Source organism: Microcaecilia unicolor, chromosome 2, assembly GCF_901765095.1.
Source record: "Microcaecilia unicolor chromosome 2, aMicUni1.1, whole genome shotgun sequence".
Taxonomy (NCBI): Eukaryota; Metazoa; Chordata; class Amphibia; order Gymnophiona; family Siphonopidae; genus Microcaecilia; species Microcaecilia unicolor.
This window is the reverse complement of record NC_044032.1, coordinates 501,430,176-501,456,286: the sequence shown is the minus strand read 5'-3', so window position 1 is coordinate 501,456,286 and position 26,111 is coordinate 501,430,176. Positions and strand designations below refer to the sequence as shown.

The following is a 26,111-nucleotide window of genomic DNA, read 5'->3' as shown; positions in this document are numbered from 1 at the left end:
CCCCCCCCCCCCCCCCAAAAGTTGAAATAATAATCCTGGTTCTTAGTGGACCCCCAATCCCCCCAAAGATATCCTTGGTGTCTAAAGGTACCCCTGAGCCCACACATATCCCTGGTGTCTAATAGAATCTGCTGACACACACTTCTGGGCCCCAACAGTGTACTTTCAAGAAGAGGCAGGAGTGATGCATATTCACTCCTGCCTCTGCACCACCATCTTGGGAAAATGGCAGTGCCTGCCTCTTCTTGAAGGTATGTCAGGAGCAGGGACGTAGCTATGTGGGGCCACAGGGGCCTGAGCCACCTCAAATTTCCTCTGGGCCACTGGTTTTGCTGAGGGGGGGGCCTCAACCTCTGCCAGCGCCGGTCTCCGGCACTGCCGCATTGCCTGCCCTTTCTTCCCCCTCACATCCTGCACGCTCCTTTTATTTCACTAAAAAAATAAATGTGTACAGGACATAAGGGAAAAGAGAGAGAGCACGGCAGGCAACGCGGCGGCACCGGAGACCAGCACTGGAGAAGGCTTCAGCTGGCAGGGGATGGGGACTGCCGCCAGCCAAGGTATTTGCTGCAGCAATGGGTGGGGAGCAGTAGATCAAAATTGCCCCCCCCCCACCTCGAGCTCTGGCCCTCTCCCACCACAAGGTCTGGCTACGCCCCTGGTCAGGAGAGGGGTCAGGGAGTGTGATTAAATACCAGGGATGTTTGTTTGGAGGGTTGGGGGTGCCACTAGATACCAGGGAATTTGTTTTGAGGTTTGGCATTGAGGATCAAGGGTCATCTCAGGGAAAAGGTGGGGGGGGGGGGGGAGATATGATCACTTGTGTGGAAGTTTTTTCTTTTTTAAATACCTCCCTTCTGGTTAGTGCGTGAGACAATCACCACTCACCCACTGACAGGAAGGAGTGCATTTTACAATGAGCTGCAGATTACTGCGCACTGGCTTTTTTTAATGACAGGGTACACATTTTAACACAGCAGTAATTTGCATGGCTTTTTTAATGACAGGGAACACATTTTAACACAGAAGGAATTTGCATACTCACTGATTACTGCATCTCACCATCAGTAAATTTTTGTGGGAAACTATAGCTGGAAATCTCTAGGGCAGCAGCTCTAACAGGCATTTCCTGTGCTGATCTCCGAGTGCTGGTCTGCTCTCAGACTAACCTATTGGCAACCTGCTGCATGAGAATTTCTGATCAAATGGATTGGGAGCTGACAGATGCATGAGTGCTGTACTCTATAATGGGACACATTTTAACCACAGAGGTTTCTGAATCAACCAGCATAAAATGCTCCCTTTACAATATTGTCAAATTCTGAATGAATCTGCACTCTAATCTTCAGTTCAGCTAGTAGAGGGAAATAAACTCGACTGCAGGGGAACTTTATTTAGATTTTACTCACATCTTTTCAGTAGTAGCTCAAGGTGAGCTGCAAACAGGCTTATGACTACTTTAGACCATAACCCTCTACAGGTGCACATGAATGAACAAGGAATATTTCAAAACTCTCAGTGGATAGTTGAGTCATTCCAGTTTGTACTATCCAATTAATTAGCCACACACTACACACTGAAATATGATTTCCAAGTGTCACAGCCTCGGGTGTCACCTCGCTGCTTCTGAAACTTCCTTTTTGCCAGTACGCCTCGTGACCTTCCCCGGCTCCAAATTAAATGTTATTGTGGAGTCCCACTGATGCTGGCTCCTTAGGCGCACACATACGTGCCGAAGAGGCAATTTTAAAGAGCTGGCAGCGCAAATCTATGGGGGCATGGTGGGAGCGTCCTCACAGACCTGGGTGCATTTAGAGAAGCTCAGGGCCCCCCTCCAGTACCTTCACAAGAGGTCTTCTAGTCCTTGTCTCTAGCTCCTGCCTGGTCCTCATATGTCTTCCTGTTCAAGTATGCCTTGCCTCCAGATCTTGCCCTGTCTTGTCTTGCCTGGTCCCATCTGGATCCAGTTCTTGCTCTGCCTTGATTTGTCCTGTCTGGGTCTAGTTCTAGCCCCATTGCCTTGCTTTATCTTGCCTCATTTGGATCCAGTTCCAGTCTTGTCTGTCTTGCCTTGTCCAAATCCAGTTCTTGCTTTGTCCTGCCTAGTCTTGTCTGTCTTGTCCTGCTCTTGTCCTACCTGGTTCTGCCTAGTCTCGTCTGTCTCGTCTGCCTTGGTCCCACCTGCCTCAGTTCCTGCCTTGCTTCCAGCCCTTCCTCAGTTCCTACCCTGAATCATCTTGCTATGGTTCCTGCCCTGTGCCAGCCTGGGGGACACCTGCCACGTTCGGGGTCCGGCCGAGACCCAAGAGCTCACCTCCCCTGAGTTCGTGACACCAAGTCTTTGCCCTCATCTGTGCCCATCTAGCTCCTTACCCCTAATCTGTAACTCTCCAGCTCAAGGCTATTTTAATTTCTTATCCTTTCATGTAATGGCATTATTTTCCTCTTCTGTATTATTTTGCTATGTAAACAGATTTGCTGTGAAGTGGATGTATAAAATTGAATAGATCATAAACATTGAACACTAAACTCTCTACGCAGATGAAAAGCAATGAGCATAAATGCTCGTAGTCTAGATAAAAAGGTTCAAGACTTGCAAGCCCTGATGTTTGAAGAAAACTTGGATATTGTTGTATTACAGAGACATGGTTCAATGATTCCCATGAATGGGATGTGACTATACCGGGCTATAATCTTTTTAGAAAGGATAGAGAGGGCCAAAGGGGTGGAGAAGTGGCGCTGTATGTGAGAGACAATATCAGAGCGGCTGAAATGCGGGGAACCTGGGGAAAGGAAGAAGCTTTATGGATCGTCCTGGAAAGAGAAGATGGAACCTGTATCTACACAGGGGTTATCTACAGACCTCCGGCACAAATACAGAAACTAGACAAGGATCTGATAGAGGATATTCAAAAGATTGGTATGAAAGCGCAGGTGCTACTCTTGGGAGATTTCAATTTGTCTGACGTGGATTGGAACGTCCCGTCTGTGGAATCGGAAAGAAGTAGGGCGATTGTGAATGCCTGTCAAAGTGCTTTGCTCAGACAAATGGTGATGGAACCCACGAGGGAAGGGTCGATGCTGGATCTAGTGCTCATTAATGGAGGTAGTGTTTCTGATATCCAGGTGGGTGCCCACCTATGTAATAGTGATCATCACACCGTATGGTTTGATATAAGGGCAAAAGCGGAGTGCGGATGCACAAAACTCAAAGTACTGGATTTCAGACGTACTGATTTTGATAAAATGGGGGAATACCTGAAAAAGGAGCTGTTGAAGTGAGAAGGTGTAAAAGAAGTGGAACATCAGTGGTCAAAGCTGAAGACTGCTATAAATATGGCGACTGATCTTTACGTGAGGAAAGTAAACAAAACCAAGAGAAACAGGAAGCCTACATGGTTTTCCAACTAAATAGCTGAAAAAATAAGAGCAAAAGTGGCTTCGTTCAAGAAATACAAAAGAACCTAATTAGAGGATCACAGAAAAGATTATCGGATTAAACTCAAAGAAGCGAAGGGGGAAATAAGGCTAGCGAAAGTGTGAGCAGAAGAAAAAATGGCTAAAGATATAAAGAGAGGTGACAAGACATTTTTCAGATATATTGGAGAAAGGAGAAAAGATAGGAATGGAATTGCGAGACAAAGATAATGAGAATGGTTATGTGGAAAGTGAGGAGGATAAAGCGAATGTGCTAAACAATTACTTCTCTTCGGTGTTCAAGGAGGAAAATCCTGGTGAAGGGCTGCGGTTGGCTGCTGAAGGAATATTTGGGAATGGAGTGGATACTGCACCATTTACGGAAGAAAGAATTTATAAACAGCCTGAGAATCTGAAGGTGGACAAAGCTATGGGGCCGGATGGGATACATCCCAGGATACCGAGGGAGCTCAGGGAGGTCCTGGCGGGACCTCTTAAAGATTTAATAGATCTTTAGAGCGGATGTGGTCCCTCTTCACAAAAGTGGAGACAAGGGAAGAAGTGGGAAACTACAGACCGGTAAGTCTCATGTCAGTGGTAGGAAAAATAATGGAGTCGCTGCTGAAAGAAAGGCTAGTTAACTTTCTAGAAGACAACAAGTTACACGATCTGAGGCAACATGGCTTTACCAAAGGAAAATCCTGCCAAACGAATCTCAATGACTTCTTTGACTGGGTGACAAAAGAAATGGATGAAGGCTGTGCGCTAGATGTAATCTACTTGGATTTCAGCAAAGCCTTTGATACGGTCCCCCACAGAAGACTCATGAATAAGCTGAAAAGGGCTGAACAGGACAGAAAACTGGTTGACCGACAAGTGGCAGAGGGTGGTGGTAAATGGAATCTGCTCGGAGAAAAGGATGGTGAGCAGTGGGGTTCCTCAGGGGTAGGTGCTGGGGCCCATTTTGTTTAATATATTTGTGAGAGATATTGCTGAAGGGTTGGAAGGAAAGGTTTGCCTTTTTGCAGATGACACGAAGACAGCCAATAGAGTGGATACCCTGGAGGGAGTAAAAAACGATGAGAAGGGATCTCTGAACCTTAGAAGAATGGTCGAGGGTCTGGCAGTTAAAATTTAATTGCAAAAAATACTGGGGATTATACAATAGGTTTCTCCTGTATTATGAATATATGCAAAAAATAGAAACCTAAATACATTCAGTATCTACTCTTATAAAATTAAAGTTCTAGAGTAGTGTACACTAATGTACAATAGTGCTCAGAATACAGTGCATAAATTTTAAGCCATAATTATGCTTGTATCACCACTGGTAATCACCATCATCGCACCTGCCCTCCCTTCCTGCCTACTAATGGAGCTGCACTCGAGGATCACTAAGATCGCTATCGACAATCAATACCATCTAATGATGATGATAATGGTAATGCTTAGCTCCACTGCATGAGGTGTAGTTCAATAAATTGGCTAGGTGTACCAAAGGATAAAAAATGGCTGCCCATTCAATTACTTTCTATCTTCCTTTTTTTTTTGCTTTTTATCTATGCTCGTGCTAATACTACAGTGCAGTGCTACATTAACAACAATCGGCGTTAGCTAATGTTCTCACGTTCTCATTCACTCTTGTTCTCTACATGCTGCATGTTTTACCGTTAGGCTTCATCAGGAGAACGAAACCTAAATTTAAAAAACAAAGTGCAACTATAGTACACTACTACTTAAATATATGTAATACCTAATCTACTTCCAAAATTATTCTTTATACTTGCAACTTCATGGTGACTGTCAGGAAGAGATGAGACAAACAGTCCCGTCCAGGATCAGAAAAACACCGGGGCATGCGCTCATTAGTCCTTTATAAACCCCCTCCCATTGGCTCTCACAAGTGTGCCACTGCCCACCAATCTATCGCTTTATTCAGGCCGCTGGGGTGTGTGGCCTGCCAATTATAGATGTACTGGGCCTCCTTCCTCAGCAACTTGGAAACAATGTTGCCTCCCCGTGGTTGTTGAAGATGAAATAATACAACAAATAGCAGATCTTCCTCTCGGTGTCCCTTCAGGTCCCAATGCCCAACTAACGGGGCCTCCTTTTTATGAGTACGGAGGTTACTGAGGTGTTCACCTATACGTTGCTTGATCTTTCTTTTAGTTTGTCCTATGTACCATTTTGTACATGGACATTTTATACCATAGATGACCTGTGCTGTGTCACAATCCGTTCTATCATGCAGTTCTATTGCGCGGTTGGTCACCGGGTGCGTGACAAATTTAGTCTCCCATGCATGCCTGCAGTATAAACAATTATTACATCTACTGTGCCCTCTGTCAGTTAAGGGGGCTGCATCCAACTCACGATATTTCAACCTCTCACCAAGGTTTTGTGATCTGGTGTACGCAAATCAGGGTGCCGAAGGGATGCCGTGTAGCTGCATCATCGGCCAATGTTTCCTTATAATCTTTGATCTGCGATGTTCTGGTGGAAAATGGCAATACACAGGTAACACTATCTTTGTCAACAGGCCTCTGTCCTCTGGGTAACAGTAGCCACTGTTTGTGCGTGTTAGCAGCTCTTTTATATGCTGTTAATTGTTCTTTTAGGGTAACCCCGCTGTACAAATCTTTTCCTCATATCCTCTGCATGATGAAGAAAATCTTCATTGGTATCACATATTTTTCTCACCCGTAAAAATTGCCATATGGGATTGCTTCCTTCTGTGCTAATGGGTGAAAACTGGAGTAATGTAAAACAGAATTTGTGTCCGTGGGTTTACGATATAATTGTGTAAGAAAACCATTGTCGTGACTTTCAATTTGGATATCCAAAAAATTCACACGGTGGTTGCCCACAGAAATCTCAAATGTAATATTGGTATCACAGCTATTGCTCCTTATCGCCCTTCCACACCAGAAGGACATCATTAATGTACCTTTTCCATACTGTTATGAGAGATGCAAATGACGAATTATAGACATGCTGTTCTTCATATTGGGCCATGTACAAGCATGCTATAGTGGGGGCAACTGTAGCCCCCATAGCCACCTTGCGGGTCTGAAGGTAAAAAGTGTCCTCAAATTGAAAATAATTGTGCATGACTACACGCTGTGCCATCTCATTGAGCAATGCTAACTTCTGATGGGATATCTCCAACCCCTGCAGGTACTGATCAATAAGTCTCAAAGCTGTGTCCTGCGGGATCATAGTATATAATGTATAATTATTTGGCAGCCTAGGCCTGACCTTGGTTCAGGATCCAAAATGAGATAAAAACTTATAGGCCTGTGTCTCTGACTTGTGATCTGACATCCATAGTTACTAGTGTAATCCCAGCATTCCCTACATCAAAATTGTCCAGCATGGAGAGAAGGTGAGCAGAACCCTTACATAAGACAGAATGTTCTTCAGTGCTGGTTGCAGATGGTAATCCAAAAACTGTGATAAGGGCTCATGCAACGAGCCATTACTGCCAACAATCGGCCTCCCCAGTGGATCATTCAAACATTTGTGAATCTTGGGTACAAATCTAATATTAGGTGTGATAGGATGTTGGATCATCAAGTATCTGGCTTCTCTGATAGAAACTATACCTTCAACCGTTGCTTGTTCTATCATAGTTTTTATTATTGCTTGATATCTGCATGTGGGATCTTCATCCAAATTACTAGAGAACGCCTCATCGCTCAATTGGCTGTTAGCTTCACGTCTATAGGCTACAATGTCCTGGACCACCACGGCCCTTCCCTTGTCAGCTTTGTGAATGATTATGCTCTTGTTCTGTTGTAGCTCCTGTATGGCCTTGGACTGCTGTTTGGTTAAGTTACGATGGAAATATCGAGAGGACTTCTCCACTTTCTCTAAATCGTCCAAGACCAACCTTTGAAAGATTTCCATTAACGGGTCTGGTGGGCCCGGCGGCATCCAGGTAGAGGGTATACGATATTTAGATAAAAATGTAGGGGTATCCAACTCTTATCGGTATGGGATCCTGCGGAGCTTCTCCAAAATATGCCCTCAATTTCAATCTTCTAAAAAAGCGATATAAGTATTGGCGGGTGGTGAACTCATCATAGCCCGTGTATGGAACAAATGACAAGCCTAACTGCAATACTTCTAATTGATGGGTAGTGAGATCTCTAGATGATAAATTGTAAACTATTCTTATTGTGAGCGGGGCCCTCGGCAATTCTTCCCCAACCTGGTTAGGGGCTGCGACGGGTCTTCCGTAGGATTTGCTTGCTCTAAAAAAGTCGATGTCGTATGGGCCTCCTTCTCGTGATGTTTTGACCTGTTCACAGGGAACGCAGTGGAGTCGTCACCCGATGAATAGTTTACATGGAATCTTAGCGGACACTGGATGGTGACGCCGGTATTTGGAGAATAAAACCGGTGCAGGGTGGACTTCTACGGTCTGTGGCCTGAGAAAGGCAAGGACAAATCAAACTTGGATATACATATAAAGTATTACATACCATGTAAAATGAGATTATCTTGTTGGGCAGACTGCCGTCATTTACTATGTTACTATGAACAGTTAAATGGCCCTTAGATCAGGTGCTCCTTTTTTGGTTCCCTCACACCCCCTTCTACTGACAACTACTTATTTCATTGTTACCCTCTAATAGTGCTAACATGTCGCTAAAATTACAGCAGTATACAGTTACGCTACAAATAACTGTGTTAATCTGCCTTCACTCTGTCTAGAAAATAAATTGCCTCACATTCCAAGACCCTTCTCTATACCCTAGTTGACCTCTTCCTCCACCCCTTGGGTGTGCAAGCACCATTGGTTAAGAATCCCTGCTTTAGATCAGTGGTTCCCAAACCTGCCCTAATAGACTCCAACACAATCTCATTTTCAGCATTTCTACAATGAATATATTAGATAAATTTGCCTACAGCAGAGGCACTGCTCTCACAAGCAAATTCATCATGAATATCTGGAAAATCCAACTGGATGTGAGTCCATCAGAATAGGTTTTACACACCAAGGAGGGGAAGAGAGCGGGACAAAGTTTAAGGATAGCTTGTTGGCAAGTGGGAGGGAGATCAATTCAACATGACCAACAGTAATGGAGGGAGGGGGGGAGGGGGTAACTGTCACGCCTCCTCCCAAGTCTACCTCAAACTGCATCTATGCTCATATACATTATACCTATTTCAAAAGGCTGGAACAATACATGGTGCTAATGTACAGACGTTCAAAACCTATAATCAAATATAAAAATGATAACATTGTATAATTTATGCAGCAAAGATCTGAATATTTTTAAAGAGTTCAGAATTTTAAAAAGCAAAAAGTTAAAGGAAGAGATGTCTCAAAAATACAGCAGTTTTCTTCACTGTTCTCATGCCTCTGGAAATTTAAGGGTTCTTTAAAAAAAAAAACTGCTGTAAAAAGTGGCCTTAGCATTCTATGGGAAAGCTTGAAGGTAGTGATTAGGGGGTCCATGATTTAATTGTAATCCCATTTACAGAAGGATCATCGGGAAAAAGAAAGAATTTTGAGACACTCTTTACAACATTTAGAGCCGCTGGCTAAACAAAATCAGGCTACGTCCAGTCAGCAAGAGGAACTACATAAAGCTAGAGTACAGCTTTTAGATCTGGAACTTCAGATTATTAAGGAGCAGATGCACGGACACAACAGGCATATTATGAGTTTAGTAATAAGGCAAGTAAAATACTAGTTTATAAATTAAAGCAGTTTAAGAATCGAAATATGATTAGTAGAGTGAGATCAGATGATGGGCAGGTTTGGGATCAAATAGCAGACATGAGGAGAATCTTTACCGCACACTACCAGAAAATTTATCAGCCAGAAGAGAGGGTGGATGAGGACGCTATTCAGACATATTTGAATAACGTAGAAATGCCTTGTCTGAGGGGGACGGAACAAGAGATGCTATCGGCACTGATAGATTTGGAGGAAGTGACTGAGGCCATCAGGGGCTTGCCTACTGGAAAGGCTCCGGGTGCAGACGGATACAGCAATAGGTTCTATAAATGTTTTAATTTCATTTTCGCCCCTATTTTGGTCCGTCTCGTCTTCCGCCAGGGTCGCTTTACTTATACTACCCCTCTCCTCAAGTCACTTCACTGGCTCCCTATCCGTTTTCGTATCCTGTTCAAACTTCTTCTACTAACCTATAAATGTACTCACTCTGCTGCTCCCCAGTATCTCTCCACACTCGTCCTTCCCTACACCCCTTCCCGTGCACTCCGCTCCATGGATAAATCCTTCTTATCTGTTCCCTTCTCCACTACTGCCAACTCCAAACTTCGCGCCTTCTGTCTCGCTGCACCCTACGCCTGGAATAAACTTCCTGAGCCCCTACGTCTTGCCCCATCCTTGGCCACCTTTAAATCCAGACTGAAAGCCCACCTCTTTAACATTGCTTTTGACTCGTAACCACTTGTAACCACTCGCCTCCACCTACCCTCCTCTCCTCCTTCCTGTACACATTAATTGATTTGATTATTTTTTGTCTATTAGATTGTAAGCTCTTTGAGCAGGGACTGTCTTTCTTCTATGTTTGTGCAGCGCTGCGTACGCCTTGTAGCGCTATAGAAATGCTAAATAGTAGTAGTAGTCCGGGTGTTTAATGACATTTGGACCGCTTCAGGGATTCCACGTTCCTAGCGACTAGCAGAGGTAGTCTTAATACTTAAACCACATAAGGACCTGCAGAGCTGTAGCTCATATCGGCCCATATCTCTGCTAGGGACTGATTATAAGATCTTAACTACAATACTGGCTACCCGGTTGCAAAAAGTGTTACCGCGTCTGGTCCATGAGGACCAGTCTGGATTTATTGCAATGAGGCAGACATTTGACAATACCAGACGGGCACAGTATATCTTAGATAGAATCAAACAGGTAGGCTGCCCGGCAGTCTTTGTGTCACTGGATGCTGAGAAGGCGTTTGATAGAGTGCTGTGGCCCTTTCTGTTTGCACTGCTGCGAAGAGTAGGAATTAGTGGGCAGTATTTCTGCTAGGTCATGGCGCTCTACCAACAACCGCTGTGTCAGCTTCGGCTCAATGGCACGATCACTGACCCCTTTGCATTACTTAGGGGAACTAGGCAGGGCTGTGCCTTATCTCCTCTTCTGTTCGCACTCGCTATGGAACCGTTAGCAATTCTGATACGGACAGACCGCGCGATACAAGGTATCTGCATAGGGACACATGAAACTAAACTTATGCTGCATGCAGATGATGTTTTGCTCACGCTGTCGCATCCTGAGAGCTCATTGCAGGCGGTGATGCAGGTAGTGCAGAACTATGGACAGGTAGCAGGCCTAAAGATTAATATTCAAAAATCTGTGATCATGCCCATACAATGCTCTGTTGAGATGCAAGACTTACTACAATCTTCTTTCCCTTTTCAGTGGTCCGCTAAATCTATTCAATACCTAGGGGTTAATTTGACACCAGACACAGGGGATCTGTTTTGGGAAAACTTTCTGCCAAAGATGAGAGAGCTTTTTCAGGAATTGGAAAGATGGGGAGGGTTACATATGTCATGGATGGGCAGAATAGCTGCGGTAAAGATGACACTGCTGCCTAAATTATTATACCTATTCATGGCAGTGCCGGTCCCCATACCGCACACATTCTTTCGTACACTTAATAAGAAAATGTTCGCTTTCATCTGGCATAAACGACCCCCACGAGTGGCTCGCTCTATTTTATTTCAACTTAGGAGGGATGGGGGTATGGAAGTACCCAACTTTGGCCTATATTATAAGGCTGCCCTATTTCAAATGCTCTCTAATGTACAGAGGGGCCTGACTAAACTATGGACTTATGCAGCACAGTGGGGTTTGAAGGGAGTGCCAATTTGGGCGGTGGGATGGCTACCTTTACCGCTACTGAGAAGCCTGGTATCGGACTTGAAAGGTCAGATGAGGGTAGTATTGGGGGAGTGGATAAAATGTAGAGCAGCCTGGTTTCCAGGGCGTAACTATCATTTAACCACCCCTATCATGTATGCAACCGATTTCCCGCCTGGCCGTGCAGAAAGAATTTATGGGCAGTGGTCGGCGTCCTCCCTACGGCTTCTTGGGCAAGTCTGGGAGGATGGGAAGTGCCACTCCTTTAACACCCTAAAAGAAGAGTTTGGATTGGGGGATAGGGATAAGTTTTTTTATTTGCAAATTAGAGATTTCATTCAGAAAAAAGCGAGGGAGGACCTGTCTCTAGAGCCCACGGAGCTTGAACTAGCTATAAGATCAGGAGAAGGGCATGGGGGGATATCACGTATTTACAGAGCCTTGTTACATAAAACCCAACCCTTGTCCAAATGTATTAAAAAATGGGAGGCTTTGTTGGGTAGATCATATGAGAAGGGGGACTGGAAAAGAATATTCAAATGCTTATTGACATTCTCTGTGGCTACTCCCTTGCTGGAAAACGGTCATAAAATGCTGTATCAGTGGTACCTGACCCCCAGCCGGCTGGCTCGTATATTTAAAAATGGGTCGGCAGCCTGTTGGAGAAACTGTGGGGCAATAGGCACCTTCTGGCATGTGTGGTGGGACTGCCCACTGATTCAGCAGTTCTGGATAGATCTACAGCATAAACTGCACAGTGGTCTGGGGACAGAGGTGGTGTTTGACCCTGGCCTATGTCTGCTGAATACCTCATTAGGAGTGAGCAGAGCTCCTTGCTCGGGGCTGTTAGCCTACATTGTTACTGCTGCCAGGACTTTAATTGCTAAACACTGGAAACGGCAGACAATACCTACTGTGGATCAAGTGCTAGCTAAAGTGGACTACTGTTGCATAATGCACAAACTTACTGCTTTGAGGCATGGGGGTATGGTGAGATATCGTAAAACATGGTCCGCCTATGTAGAGTGGCGGGGTCTGTCAAGATGATTATGGTATACTAAAGACTTACAGTGCTGATACTGCAGATGGGGAAGTCTTCATATATATAAGAGATACAGTGCTGATACTGCAGATGGGGAAGTCTTCATATATATAAGAGATACCCTGAGGGGGGGAGGGGGGCAGGGGGCGGGGTTCAAGTTGCTGTCTATTTGCAAATAACTAGATTGAAATGTTAGTCTGCCAGGTTGGTGTATGTTGTAAAGCTTCACTAAATAAACAGATGTTTAAAAAAAAAAAAGTAGCCTTAGCATACCCTCAAACAGGTTTTTCCCATGTGCTAAAGCCACTTTTTACCGCAGCTGGAAAATGGCCAATTTTCTATTTCTTCTATTAACGGCCATGCGCCAATATTGTCATTAGAGCACGGTAATGGAGAAATTAGACTTTACCTGTCAATTTGCTTTCCTTTACTACCTCCGGACCGGGCCCGAGCTCTGCTGTGGGAACCAAAGGCGTTGAGTGAGCCGCGACTGATGGGGCCGAAGAAGAGGGAGGGACCGCTGACTCCACCGCCTTGCAGAATTTACAAACGCCAGAAGAGCCTGCCCCCCCCCAACGCTGACAAACTAAACACCGCCTCAGTTTCTCAGACATGGTGGCCCCACACTTTTCTTTTTTAAACAAAAGCTTACTGCCAAGAGACACTGCCGACTCGGCTACCCTGGGGAGCAACATATAAGTACATAAGTACATAAGTAATGCCATACTGGGAAAAGACCAAGGGTCCATCGAGCCCAGCATCCTGTCCACGACAGCGGCCAATCCAGGCCAAGGGCACCTGGCAAGCTTCCCAAACGTACAAACATTCTATACATGTTATTCCTGGAATTTTGGATTTTTCCAAGTCCGTTTAGTAGCGGTTTATGGACTTGTCCTTTAGGAAACCGTCCAACCCCTTTTTAAACTCTGCTAAGCTAACCGCCTTCACCACTTTCTCCGGCAACGAATTCCAGAGTTTAATTACACGTTGGGTGAAGAAAAATTTTCTCCGATTTGTTTTAAATTTACTACACTGTAGTTTCATCGCATGCCCCCTAGTCCTAGTATTTTTGGAAAGCGTGAACAGAAGCTTCACATCCACCTGTTCCACTCCACTCATTATTTTATATACCTCTATCATGTCTCCCCTCAGCCGTCTCTTCTCCAAGCTGTATAGCCCTAGCCTCCTTAGTCTTTCTTCATAGGGAAGTCGTCCCATCCCCGCTATCATTTTAGTTGCCCTTCGCTGCACCTTTTCCAATTCTACTATATCTTTCTTGAGATGCGGCGACCAGAATTGAACACAATACTCAAGGTGCGGTCGCACCATGGAGCGATACAACGGCATTATAACATCCTCACACCTGTTTTCCATACCTTTCCTAATAATACCCAACATTCTATTCGCTTTCTTAGCTGCAGCAGCACACGGAGCAGAAGGTTTCAGTGTGTTATCGACGACGACACCCAGATCCCTTTCTTGGTCCGTAACTCCTAACGTGGAACCTTGCATGACGTAACTATAATTCGGGTTCTTTTTTCCCACATGCATCACCTTGCACTTGCTCACATTAAACATCATCTGCCATTTAGCCGCCCAGTCTCCCAGTCTTGTAAGGTCCTCTTGTAATTTTTCACAATCCTGTCGTGATTTAACGACTTTGAATAACTTTGTGTCATCAGCAAATTTAATTACCTCGCTAGTTACTCCCATCTCTAAATCATTTATAAATATATTAAAAAGCAGCGGTCCTAGCACGGACCCTTGAGGAACCCCACTAACTACCCTTCTCCATTGTGAATACTGCCCATTTAACCCCACTCTCTGTTTCCTATCCTTCAACCAGTTTTTAATCCACAATAGGACATTTCCTCCTATCCCATGACCCTCCAATTTCCTCTGTAGCCTTTCATGAGGTACCTTGTCAAACGCCTTTTGAAAATCCAGATACACAATATCAACCGACTCCCCTTTGTCCACATGTTTGTTCACTCCTTCAAAGAATTGAAGTAAATTGGTCAGGCAAGATTTCCCCACACAAAAGCCATGCTGACTTGGTCTCAGTAATCCATGTCCTCGGATGTGCTCTGTAATTTTGTTTTTAATAATAGCCTCTACCATTTTCCCAGGCACCGACGTCAGACTCACCGGTCTATAATTTCCCGGATCTCCCCTGGAGCCTTTTTTAAAAATGGGCGTTACATTGGCCACCCTCCAATCTTCCGGTACCACGCTCGATTTTAAGGATAAGTTGCATATCACTAGCAGTAGCTCCGCAAGCTCATTTTTCAGTTCTATCAGTACTCTAGGATGAATACCATCCAGTCCAGGAGATTTGCTACTCTTCAGTTTGCCGAACTGCCCCATTACGTCCTCCAGGTTTACCGTGAAGTCAGTAAGTTTCTCCGACTCGTCCGCTTGAAATACCATTTCCGACACCGGTATCCCACCCAAATCTTCCTCGGTGAAGACCGAAGCAAAGAATTCATTCAGTCTCTCCGCTACATCTTTGTCTTCCTTGATCGCCCCTTTTACCCCTCGGTCATCCAGCGGCCCAACCGATTCTTTTGCCGGCTTCCTGCTTTTAATATACAGAAAAAAATTTTTACTATGTTTTTTTGCCTCTAATGCTATCTTTTTTTCATACTCCCTCTTGGCCTTCTTAATTTGCGCCTTGCATTTGCTTTGACACTCCTTATGCTGTTTCTTGTTATTTTCAGACGGTTCCTTCTTCCATTTTCTGAAGGCGTTTCTTTTAGCCCTAATAGCTTCCTTCACCTCACTTTTCAACCAGGCCGGGTGTCTTTTGGACTTCCGTCTTTCTTTTCTAATTTGCGGAATATGTATGTATGGCCTGGGCCTCCAGGATGGTATTTTTGAACAGCATCCACGCCTGTTGTACAGTTTTTACTCTCTCAGTTGCCCCCCTAAGTTTTTTTTTAACCGTTCTTCTCATTTTATCATAGTCTCCTTTTTTAAAGTTAAACGCTAGAGGTCACGTGATGCTAGGCTAAGGGGAGGACGCCGCACGTTAGAGCTCCGCGGACCCTCGCTAACATCAGCCCTTAGCGACGTCAAAATCAGCTAAAAAAACCCTCAAAAAGCGCAAAGAGAGCCGTGGGAACTTACCAGCGGTATAAATCAGCCGCGATCTCTGTTTTCGCCGCGATGGCAACGAAAGCAAACAGAAAGGACGGGACGAGGAGCCGCGTGGGAGAGAACAAAATGGCGGACGCGGCCTCCTCGGGAGAATCGGTTGGTTCAGTCTGGGCGGCGGAGATCGCGGCAGAAGTCTCGAGCCATCTAGAGGCGTCAGTTGACAGAAAACTACAACGGATTTCTGATCAAATAGAAAAGATGGACGGGAAACTTGAGGGATTAAAAACGGATATGGCAGGTTTCCAACAGCGCCTGTCAGAGGTAGAAGATCAATCAACACAGCAAGTGGCTGCCCAAAGTGCTATGCAGAAAAAGCTGGACAGTCTGGAGGCAAAAATCGAGGACCTAGAGAATAGGTCCAGACGCAACAACCTAAGGCTGGTGGGACTGCCAGAGTCCCTGAGAGAGGTGGATCTTCGGGGATTCCTGGAAAAATGGCTGCCTCAGGCTCTTGCCCTGAAACAACTAGAGAACTGTTTTAAGATTGAAAGGGCGCATCGCCTGGGGCAGCGAAGACAAGGGGAAGAGAGACCACGAATTGTGATTTGCAGAGTGCTGAACTATGACCACAAGCAGGAAATATTGCGAGCCTGGAGACAGAAGGGAAAGATTCAATATGAAGAGTCAACAGTTCTATGTTTCCAGGACTTCTCGGCAGCGGTGTCAGCCCAGCGCAGACGGTTTACAGAGGTCTGCAAGCAACTACATGAAAAAAGAGCACGTTTTGCCCTGTTATTTCCAGCGAAGCTAAGAGTCCAGAATAATGGCAAGTTACATGTTTTTACTTCCCCAGAGGAGGCAAAGGAGTTTATTAAGCAGTTGACAATTCATCCAGAGGAGAGTAGCGCAGCTGCGGACCCCAGAAGCAGTCCAGAGCACTGAGGGGAAAAAGAACAGATAGACTGGTCTGCAGCACGTGTATGTGCAAAAGAAGAAGATGGCTGAGACATAAACCTGCAGATACATTGAACATTATAAATGCAGGTTGAGGTATGACCTAGAATGAAGAGGGAGAGACTGTGTTTATTCATTCCCGAGAGAGGGAGATGTATATTATATGCAGGGGGTCATTTAAATCAGTAGGATACAAGATGTCGCGGGGTGAGGGGAGGAGCGGGAACGTGACCGGTTCTCATAGAGGACCCAAGTAAAGTTTCGGGTGGAAGGGGGGGGGGGGGGGAGGGAGGAGGGGTCTCTCTTTTCTTTTTTTTTTTTTTTTTTTTTTTGTCTTGTCATATCTTTCTCATCAGAGCAGATCTGGGTTGCAGTGCTGTGCATCCTCAGTTTGAAAATGGAGCATGCCCAGGGGCTGGGGGGCGTGTCCCGTACCAAAGTGTTAAAAATCAAGTCTATTTGGGAAGCTTGGGAACGAATGAGGTATGGTTAAAGTAATATCATGGAATGTGGGGGGGATTTCATCGCCCATCAAGCGCACCAAAGTCTTACAAGCCATGAACCGTCATAAGGCGGATATAGTGTTCTTACAAGAAACACATTTGACGTCATCTGAACATAGTAAGTTTCAGAAAGGTTGGATAGAACAGGTAGTGGGTGCTCCGGCAGTAGGCAAGAAAGGGGGAGTACTGATAATGTTCCGCAAAGGCCTGCAATTTCAGATTACAAGAGTTAAACGGAGCCCAGAGGGTAGATTTGTGCTGGCAGAAGTGGAGAAGGGGAATGTCACATATGTTTTTTGCAATGTTTATGCGCCAAATGTCTGGGATAAAAAATTTTACAAAACTCTTCTAGAGCTGCTGAGTCCCTATCAGGGGAAAAATGTCATACTGGGTGGAGATTTTAATTTAGTATACGATATTCAGATGGATAAAACGGGCGTGCAAGCGACGAATTTGGGTCATGCTGCTGGGGGCCTGCCTTTTCTCTGTAAGACACTAGACTTGATTGATGCGTGGCGGGTTTTGCATCCTACCCAGAAAGATTACACACATGTATCTAGAGCACACCTCACGCAGTCACGCATAGATTACCTATTTATTTCCAGAGATCTTTTTTCTAAAATATCAGATGCAGAGATAGGTCCGTGTGAAATATCGGATCATTCGCTTATTTGGATACAGATGCAAGGGATAGGGGAAGTGGGGAGTAGAGGGGGCTGGAGATTTCCATTGGAATTATTCTGGGACTCTAAGTTCAAGGAGTACATAGATGGGAAATGGAGGGAATTCGCAGACCATAACAAGGAACATCAAAATCAGCCTCGTTTATACTGGGAAACCTCCAAAGCAGTGATACGGGGTGAGATCATAGCTTATAGAGCTAGGGTCAAGAAGATGAGAGATAAGGAAATTCTCAGATTGGAAAAAGAAATCCGTTTGCAAAGAGTACGATGTGGGGCAAAAATGACACCGGAAGGGAAAGGAGCTCTTCTAGCCACACAACAGGCCTTGAATGAATTGCTCCATCAGAGGGCAAAGAAATCGCATATGTATTATAAATACCAATACTTTATCCATGGGAACAAGGCAGGAGCGCTGATGGGCAGATTGTTAAGAGGGGAAGGGGGCAATAAGAGTATTTTGGGCTTAAGGGAAGAGGGAGGTCGACTTCTAAGGACAGCTAAAGACATAACGGAGCGCTTTAGAAGATACTATGAATGTTTATATCGGGAGCCCACTGATATAGTGCCAGATAGTATGCTTTACTTGCTTAATCATACCTTGCCCCAGATATCGGATTCACAAAAGCTATATCTAAACAGCCCAATTACAGAAGGTGAAGTGATGTTGGCATTCCAACAAAGTAAGATACAAAAAGCGCCGGGCCCAGATGGGTTTACTATGGCCTACTTTAAGATAGCCCAGGAGCGGGTGACACTTCCCTTGTTAAACTTATATAATGAGATGGCCAATACAGGAGAAATGTCGGATGCCATGAACATAGCGAAAGTGATAGTGTTCAAGAAACCAGGGAAAGATGGATTAGAAGTAGGGTCATATAGACCCATATCATTACTAAACTGCGATGTTAAGATATATGCTAAGATTCTGGCAAATCGACTGTCTAGAGTATTGCCAGACTTGATCGCATCCCCACAAGTGGGATTTGTGAAGGGTAGATCAGTGGGGAGGAATGTAAGGGCTCTTTTGGCGTCTCTGGAAATCGTAGAGGCCGGGAAAAGGCCTTCTCTGTTGGTCAGCTTTGACGCAGAGAAGGCCTTTGATCGAGTAGTGTGGAACTTCTTATTTCAGGTGATGGAAAGAGTTGGTATAGAGGGTATGTTTCGAGGGGCTGTGGGGGCGCTCTATCACAACCCTAGGGCGTTCTTATGGGTAAACGGAGAGCAATCCTCATTGTTCAAAATCAGGAGGGGTACGAGGCAGGGGTGCCCGTTGTCCCCTCTGCTTTTTGTACTCGCATTGGACCCGCTAATTAGGGAGATCGAGTCACATCCAGAGGTGGAGGGGGTGACCTGGGGTGCTTCTTCATTCAAGGTTTCTGCATTTGCAGATGATATATTAGTCCATCTTACACAACCGGGTCGTTCATTGCGAGCACTATTGGAACTGTTCCAGGAATATGGGGATTTCGCGGGCCTACGGATTAACTACTCTAAATCCTTAGCACTAACAGCACACGCAAGTGTAAACAGGGAGTGGGAGTCTGGGTTCCCGCTTAAGTGGGCGACAGATTTCCTCCCGTACCTAGGAGTGAAAGTTGCAATGAGCACGACTAAATTATATCAACTGAATTACACAAATTTATTAGATAAAATGAAGGGCCGGTTGGGTCAATGGGAGACGCTGCCGCTTACTTTACATGGAAGAGTTCACCTGTTTCGTATGGTGGAATTTCCTAAATGGCTATATACTTTTCAGGTGTTGCCTTTGAGACTTAGGAAAAAAGATCTCCGTCAATTGTATAGACATCTGCGGAAGTTCGTGTGGAGAAATGCGAAACCCAAGGTAACATTACAATGCCTCTTCGGACCATGGAGAGAGGGGGGTTTGGGGCTCCCGAATATGCGGAGGTACAACCAAGCGTGTTTGTTGAGACACCTAGGAGATTGGATGTTGGGGAGACAAGATTACACTCCACGTAATATGGAATTTGATTACTTTGGTCCAACTCATCCATATTATCTGTTACATTGCGCGAGAAGAGAAATTCCAGAGAATGTGCGCCAGAGCGTACTATTGGGACCCTTGAGAGAAGTGTGGAGGGACCTAAATGGGCTGTGGGGTCTGGGAGCAGATACCTCAGACTTACTTCCGCTTCAGGGGAATTTACAGTTTACACCAGGTTCTGATAGTCCAACATTTCGTAGATGGGCAGAGCTGGGGATTACTAGACTTGAACACGTTTTGGATTCTAGAGGGCGGATATTATCCCTGGGAGCACTGGGGGTGGGCTTCAGTCCGTCACATTTATTTGCATACCATCAGTTGTCACATTATGTTAGATCATTGGAACCCAGTAAGTTGGAGGGAGGTCACGGGCGTAGATTAAGAGCTTTTTTTGGGGACATCCCCGGAGATAGATTGTCCGTTTCGGGACTACAGAAAGCTCTGGGAGAACTAGAGGGAGGCAAAGACATGGGACGAGTTGGTCAAAGATGGGCAGTGGACCTGGAGCAGCCCCAATTACAGTTAGATTTTCGGAAATTGATATCTCGAATTCCGCAGATTTCTGTTAACGCAGGAATGCGGGAATGCCAGTACAGAATAATTTTTAGAGCATATATGGCCAAGAGCCAAGTGTTCAAATTTGGAGGTGTCGAGGACCCATTATGCTCCAAATGTAAACGGGGAGAAGGCACGCTCTTTCATTCTCTTTGGAAGTGCAGCATGATTCAGATTTTTTGGAAACAGATATTCAAGTATCTGGAAACCCTGGTGAGGCACAAGATTCCGTTTTCTCCACTGGGAATAATTTTGGACAAATACGAAGTATTTCGAACTTGTGGTAGAGGGGCTCAGCAGCTTATACGTAAAGCCAGCATGGTGGGTAAAAAACTTATTATGGGCGCATGGAAGAGTGAGAAATCCCCGGAATACTGGCACTGGAGAAACAAGTTTCATGAGATCATGGTCATGGAGCGTAGGGGGGTGGGATCCTTCCCCAAGAGACGAAAGGCATTTCTAGATGTTTGGGAACCATATATACAGTCGCTGTCACCCAAAGCACGGAGTTTAATATTAAATAGGCTCTGAACTAAATGTAAATTTTTTTTTTTTTTTTTTTTGTTTTGCAGTTAGAGGGTTCCCTATTGTTAAGGGGACCATAGGTTAACAGGAAGAGGAGATGGTAGTAGGGTTGGGTCCCGGCGGTTCCATAGTTACGGCGGTGGGCCATCAGAGCCAAGGTACATCGCTGTGTTGTCAACCAGGGGGTCTGTTACAAAGGGGGGCCATACCTGACTCCTATTTCTGGCAACCGAAATACAAGCTCCTCTCGCTCAATAGTGGATGCATAAACTATGGTGTGGCCTGGGAAGTTCAGCGAGCGGGAGCCAGAAGTCAGTAATAGTGCTGTTACAGAATTGTTGTTTATTAAGGGGTTAATGGGGAGGGGGGAGGGTGGTGCAAGAGAAGGCTCTCAAGAGGGCTAAACTGGGAAAGAGTTTGAAGTTTATAGTTTCGGACAGGTTAATTTAAAGTGTTGTTCTATGGTACTACAGTATTAGGGGCTCTTAAGCGGAATATAAGCATTAAGCCTAAATGGAGGTCTTATGAGCAGACTGCCCACAAAGGGAAAGGGGGGGGGGAAGGGGGAAGGGACAAGGGGGGGGAGGGAGGGGGGGGGGAAATTAAAATTCATGACGACAAAGTAAGGATGTTTTCCATATAGTTTGCCACGTTGGTGTTACGTATTGATTCAGAAGGGAACTGTCTAACTTATGTCTTTGCTAATCATCAATAAAATGATTCAAATATAAAAGTTGTAAGGAGGGGGGGGGGGAGGGGGGGGGGGGGGAAAAAAGGAAAAAGTGATTGACGATGCTGAATATGTGGTTGGAATGTTGAATTGTATACTGATCCATGCTGTATGAAAACTCCAAGTTGAATTGTATTATGCATACCGTCAATAAAAAAAGTTTAAAATAAAAAAAATAAAGTTAAACGCTAACGTATTTGACTTTCTGTGTACAGTTGACGTTGATCTGCTTGTTCGTACCGAGGGACTAAAGGCTGCAGATTTTGTTCTTTTTTTTTTTTTTTAAATCCCACAGTGGCTACCTCTCCCTAAAGCGCTTCCCTGCTGTAAGAAGCAGCCAAGGACAGCGGGACCACAGGAGGGAGGAAAGGGGGGGGGGGGGGGGAAGGACCCAGTACCCCAGAGTATCACACCCCAGACACAAGAGACCCGGTGCACAAAAGAGGAAAATAGTACTTTTTTTTAAATATAAACAGCCAAAAGAGAGAGAAATAAGAAAAGAGAGGAGACTAAGGGCTCACCTCCTTCCACCTGCTGGAGACTGAGATTACCGAGTCTAGGATCACATGGCCAGGGATCTTATTGGCTCCCAGAGTCAGAACTTCTCAGTCTCCACCTACTGGAAGGAGTGCACAGCCCATCAGTCCAATCCTGGGCCGGTCCGGAGGGATGCTAAAAAATATAAGAATTACTGTGGGAGCACTTATCAACCCCTATTTTGTAGGTGGTAAGAACTCACACAGTTAGGGCAGTGGCCTGAGGACCAGGGGAACTTTATGACTCTGGGCAAGTCACAACCCTCCACTGCCCCAGGTATAAAATAAGTACCTGTACATAATATGTACACTGCTGTGCTTGTAACCCTTTCCATCCCCTTCCCTAGTCCTGTGCTAACCAGTAAGCACACAGTAATGTGCACTCGCTGTTTAGTGCAGGAATGCCTACTCTCTACCCCTAGGCACACCCCCTCCAACAAAAATTTTAAAATATTTTTTAGTACATGGGTAGCATGCACAGATTTGGCACTTACTGTAGGACACCCGAGCACTTCCCACAGTAAGTCATTTTAAGATTCAGTAAGCATTACCTAGCAAAGGGCCCCTTAAGTACCCAGTTTTATTCCCTGCCTCAGGTGAGTTTAAATAAGACTCTTGTAAACAGGTCCACATTTATTTATTTATTTATTGCATTTGTATCCCACATTTTCCCACCTTTTTGTGGGCTCAGTGTGGCTTCCAATACATTATGAATATCAAAAACACAATCACAAGAATTTGCCACATGCAGTAGCACTTTCTCCAAAGTGATTCACAACTAGAACACAGGGCAAATAGAGCCTTATGCTGATCTCAGATCAGTGTACAACAAAAACAAAACAAAAAAATGCACCAACTCTAGCTCTGATTATTTGTTTTCAGTATTTACATACCGCCTAGACCTAGTTTACAATTTTAGTACAATTATGTCCTTCTTTTAATGAACCTTAAACTCCACAAATTACAAAACCAGAAGATTTGAAAAAATGATGCACCATTCTGCACAATATTTATGTATTTATTTATTTACAAATTAGTATACCGCTTTATCTGACTTAGCATAGCTAAGTGCTTTACAAACTAAAACAAGAGAGAAAAGAACTCCAGAGTTCAAATAGGAAAGTATCTTCATTCAAGTCCAACAAAATAAAACTTAGACAGAAAAATGAAAATAAAAACAGAGTAAGTTGAACTGCACCAATATCCCCTACCATAAACTATTGATATTAAGCTTGCTGAAAAAGCCATGTTTTCAATGCAATTTTGAAATTCTTTATAGACAGGACTGCTTGAAAGTGTTTGTAAACCACCAAAACCAACACAAGCTGACAGCGGAGCTGTCCCACCAGCTACACATTATTTATCCCCATCCTTTGTAAATTAAACCTTAAAGCTGCAAAACACATTTCCAGACATTTGGTTTTGTAAGGCTTTCTATCAACAAGTGTATGCGTATTAAAAGCTTTTCAAAGGCATTGTCTATAAGAACAAAGATAGCAACATGAACTTTCATAAGATTAAAACAATAATAATTCAAGTAACAGTTGTATGGCCAAATTCACTAAGCTGCGCATAAAACCAAAGACCTGTAAGGAAGCCTTGAAACCAGATCCTACACAGGCAGTTTATCTCCCTGCCAAGCCACACTCTCCTTCAGTCTTAACTAAACATGCTACTAAGCCTGCTTAAGTGTCAGAATACAAGCCCATTTTTATGATTCTCAGACTCATATAGGGAACTGCCCATTTCTGTCCTGTTATAGCTAAACACTGAGCATCCAGCAGAACACCTTCCAGTCCCACAACTCTTCCCCTTTATTATAAAGTCCCCAAAACTACTACTACTACTTAACATTTCTAGAGCGCTACTAGGGTTACGCAGTGCTGTACAATTTAACAAAGAGAGACAGTCCCTGCTCAAAGAGCTTACAATCTAATAGACAAGTGAACGTTCGGTCCGATAGGGGCAGTCAAATTGGGGCAGTCTGGATTCACTGATCGGTAAGGGTTAGGTGCCGAACTAACACCCTCTATCTCCTAACCCCTCTGGTGACCCCTCCAATCCTCACTCCACCTCCTCCCTGTGATGCCTCCACCTCTCCTCTGCTACCCACTCCTGCCCCAATGTTAACATTTCTACTCTCCCCCACCATCACTCATCACCCCCCTTTGCCCAAAACTGACCTTTCCCTTTTTGTTCACCACAAATGTGGCACATTTTGGGAACTATACATTACAGGGAGAGTTACTATAGGAAAGGAAATCAAGGAAATGATCACAGAACCGGAAAACCATCAACCAGAGGAATGAGGGGGAGGGGTGGAAATGAGGGCAAGTAGGAGCACTACCATCATGAAATGGGAAAATAGTGAGCATAAGTGTCAATGTTGGGGGCGACAGGATGAAAGTTGGCACAAGGAAGGTGGCAGAAATACGGAGTATTTCTTCCAGAACCATAAAATTATGCAACACCCACAATCAACATGTTTATCACTCCCAGTGGAGATAAAGACAGATAGATATATCTTGCCTACCTTCTTAGAAATGGGCTCCTATTTACTCAAAACACCAAACGGCAGAGTTTCCCACACTGTGGGTTGGGACCCCAAATGGGATAGTAATCTGCATAGGCTCTCCATGGAAGCATCAGTATTCAACACCTCTGGGGGATCACACAATTTTATTTGGTTGCATTGGAGGTCACGATCACAAAAAGATGATAAGCACTGCCATAACCCAGTAGCATGCAGGGGTGGGGGGGAATCAAATGCTTACTGCAGCCTTAGCTGTGCTCCTGACTTCACAGATTCAAGCACAGCATCCAAATACCTGAAATTTCAGGCACAGGGTACACAAGGAGTTACTATTGTAATGCTCAAAATGCAACCTAAAAACAGCCAGAACCTATAGTGGGTCCCCAAACACCAGTTCCAAGTACCCAGATGGAATTTTTGCATCTTTCCCAATGTCAGCATCAGTAACTCCTCATCATGAGATAGGACCCAGGTCCAAATTACCAAGATACACTGCAGGAACACAGCATCCTCAGTAAGCACCTTGGCTCCATTCCAGCCCATTTGGCACTGAGGTTTTCCTCCTCCACTTTCTCTTTAGTTGGTTTATCCTCTCTCTCCTCAAAGTATAAAAAAAACACCCGAGTTAAATCCTTTGACTAAATACCAAACCATGCACCCAACTAAACCAAGGAAAACTACTGAAAAAAATTACCTAGAGATGCTTTTAGATCTATTTTCAGTGTTTCACTTTCACATGCATTGAGCTTGTGTACGAATTAAAATAGTCCCCCGAAATTAATCCTAACATTAAACCAAAAACAATTACGATTTTGAGGCATTATGTTTTAGTGTAAACAGTATATTCAACAACAGAAATTGGCGTGGAAATACGCCTGTCCATTAACTGTATCCAATAAAACACAAATCTAAACACACTAAAAAAAAGTGTGCTTTTCCTATAATAACAATATTAAAATTAAGGGGAAATGTAAACAAAACATCCAGATTTAAAAAGCACTTCTAAATCTACCGCCGGTAAATGAGATGAAACCCGTTTTCTTTTAATCCTACCTGCGGTGACTTCAAACTCCTCAGCTCCATTGAGCTGATACAAGGACCAGGCAACTTCATCTCCATGGCAGCCAACTACTCAAAACAGCGGCGAGCAGCAAGAAGGGAGTAAACATAGACATACATAAAATTAACAAGATTACGTTATGCAAAACAAGCTGCACCATGAAAAAAAAAAACGAGGCCGTGCACGGAACAGGAAGGAGGGTGCAAATACCGTGCTTTTGGGACATGTGTGCACTGGCAACAGGAGCGCTTCCAATGGCCGGGCTGGCGGACGCGGGGCTGCGAGGAAGCCTCCAGGCTCGGCTGACATCGCACACCAACTCGCTGGGGGAACGGGGTGGGGCCGGTACGGGCGAGGTCCCGCCCCCCGCTGGCAGCGCGCGCTGCTCCCCTCCAGGCCACAGTGCCAGCGCTCTTCCAATCCTTTGACCGCAAGGCGAGCAGTTGAGGGCACTGGTACGTGGGAAGAGAAATGGAGCGCGCAGAGGACAACAGGTGTTCCGGAGGGAGCAGCAGGCGCGTGAGTCGCAGGCGCTACCCACGCGGCCAGCTAGTGGAAACCTAACCAAGTCCCTCCTGCGCCCTACCTGATGGGCGCGAGTGTAGCCACAGCAGAAG

At 44.8% G+C, this 26,111-nt stretch overlaps 1 protein-coding gene across 1 annotated transcript in view; it reads right to left on the bottom strand.

Annotated features, from left to right (window-relative positions):
- The window catches only part of PPP2R2C (protein phosphatase 2 regulatory subunit Bgamma), a 411,371-nt gene extending 385,605 nt beyond the window's left edge, over nt 1-25,766 (bottom strand). Inside the window, exons 1-2 of the mRNA XM_030191168.1 lie at nt 25,705-25,766; nt 25,488-25,562 (exon numbers count right to left, since the gene is read on the bottom strand). Of these exons, the coding sequence (XP_030047028.1) occupies nt 25,488-25,562; nt 25,705-25,720 (91 nt within the window). The 5' untranslated portion in view covers nt 25,721-25,766. The remainder of the gene's footprint in view (nt 1-25,487; nt 25,563-25,704) is intronic.
- Between the last annotated feature and the right edge of the window lie 345 nt (nt 25,767-26,111).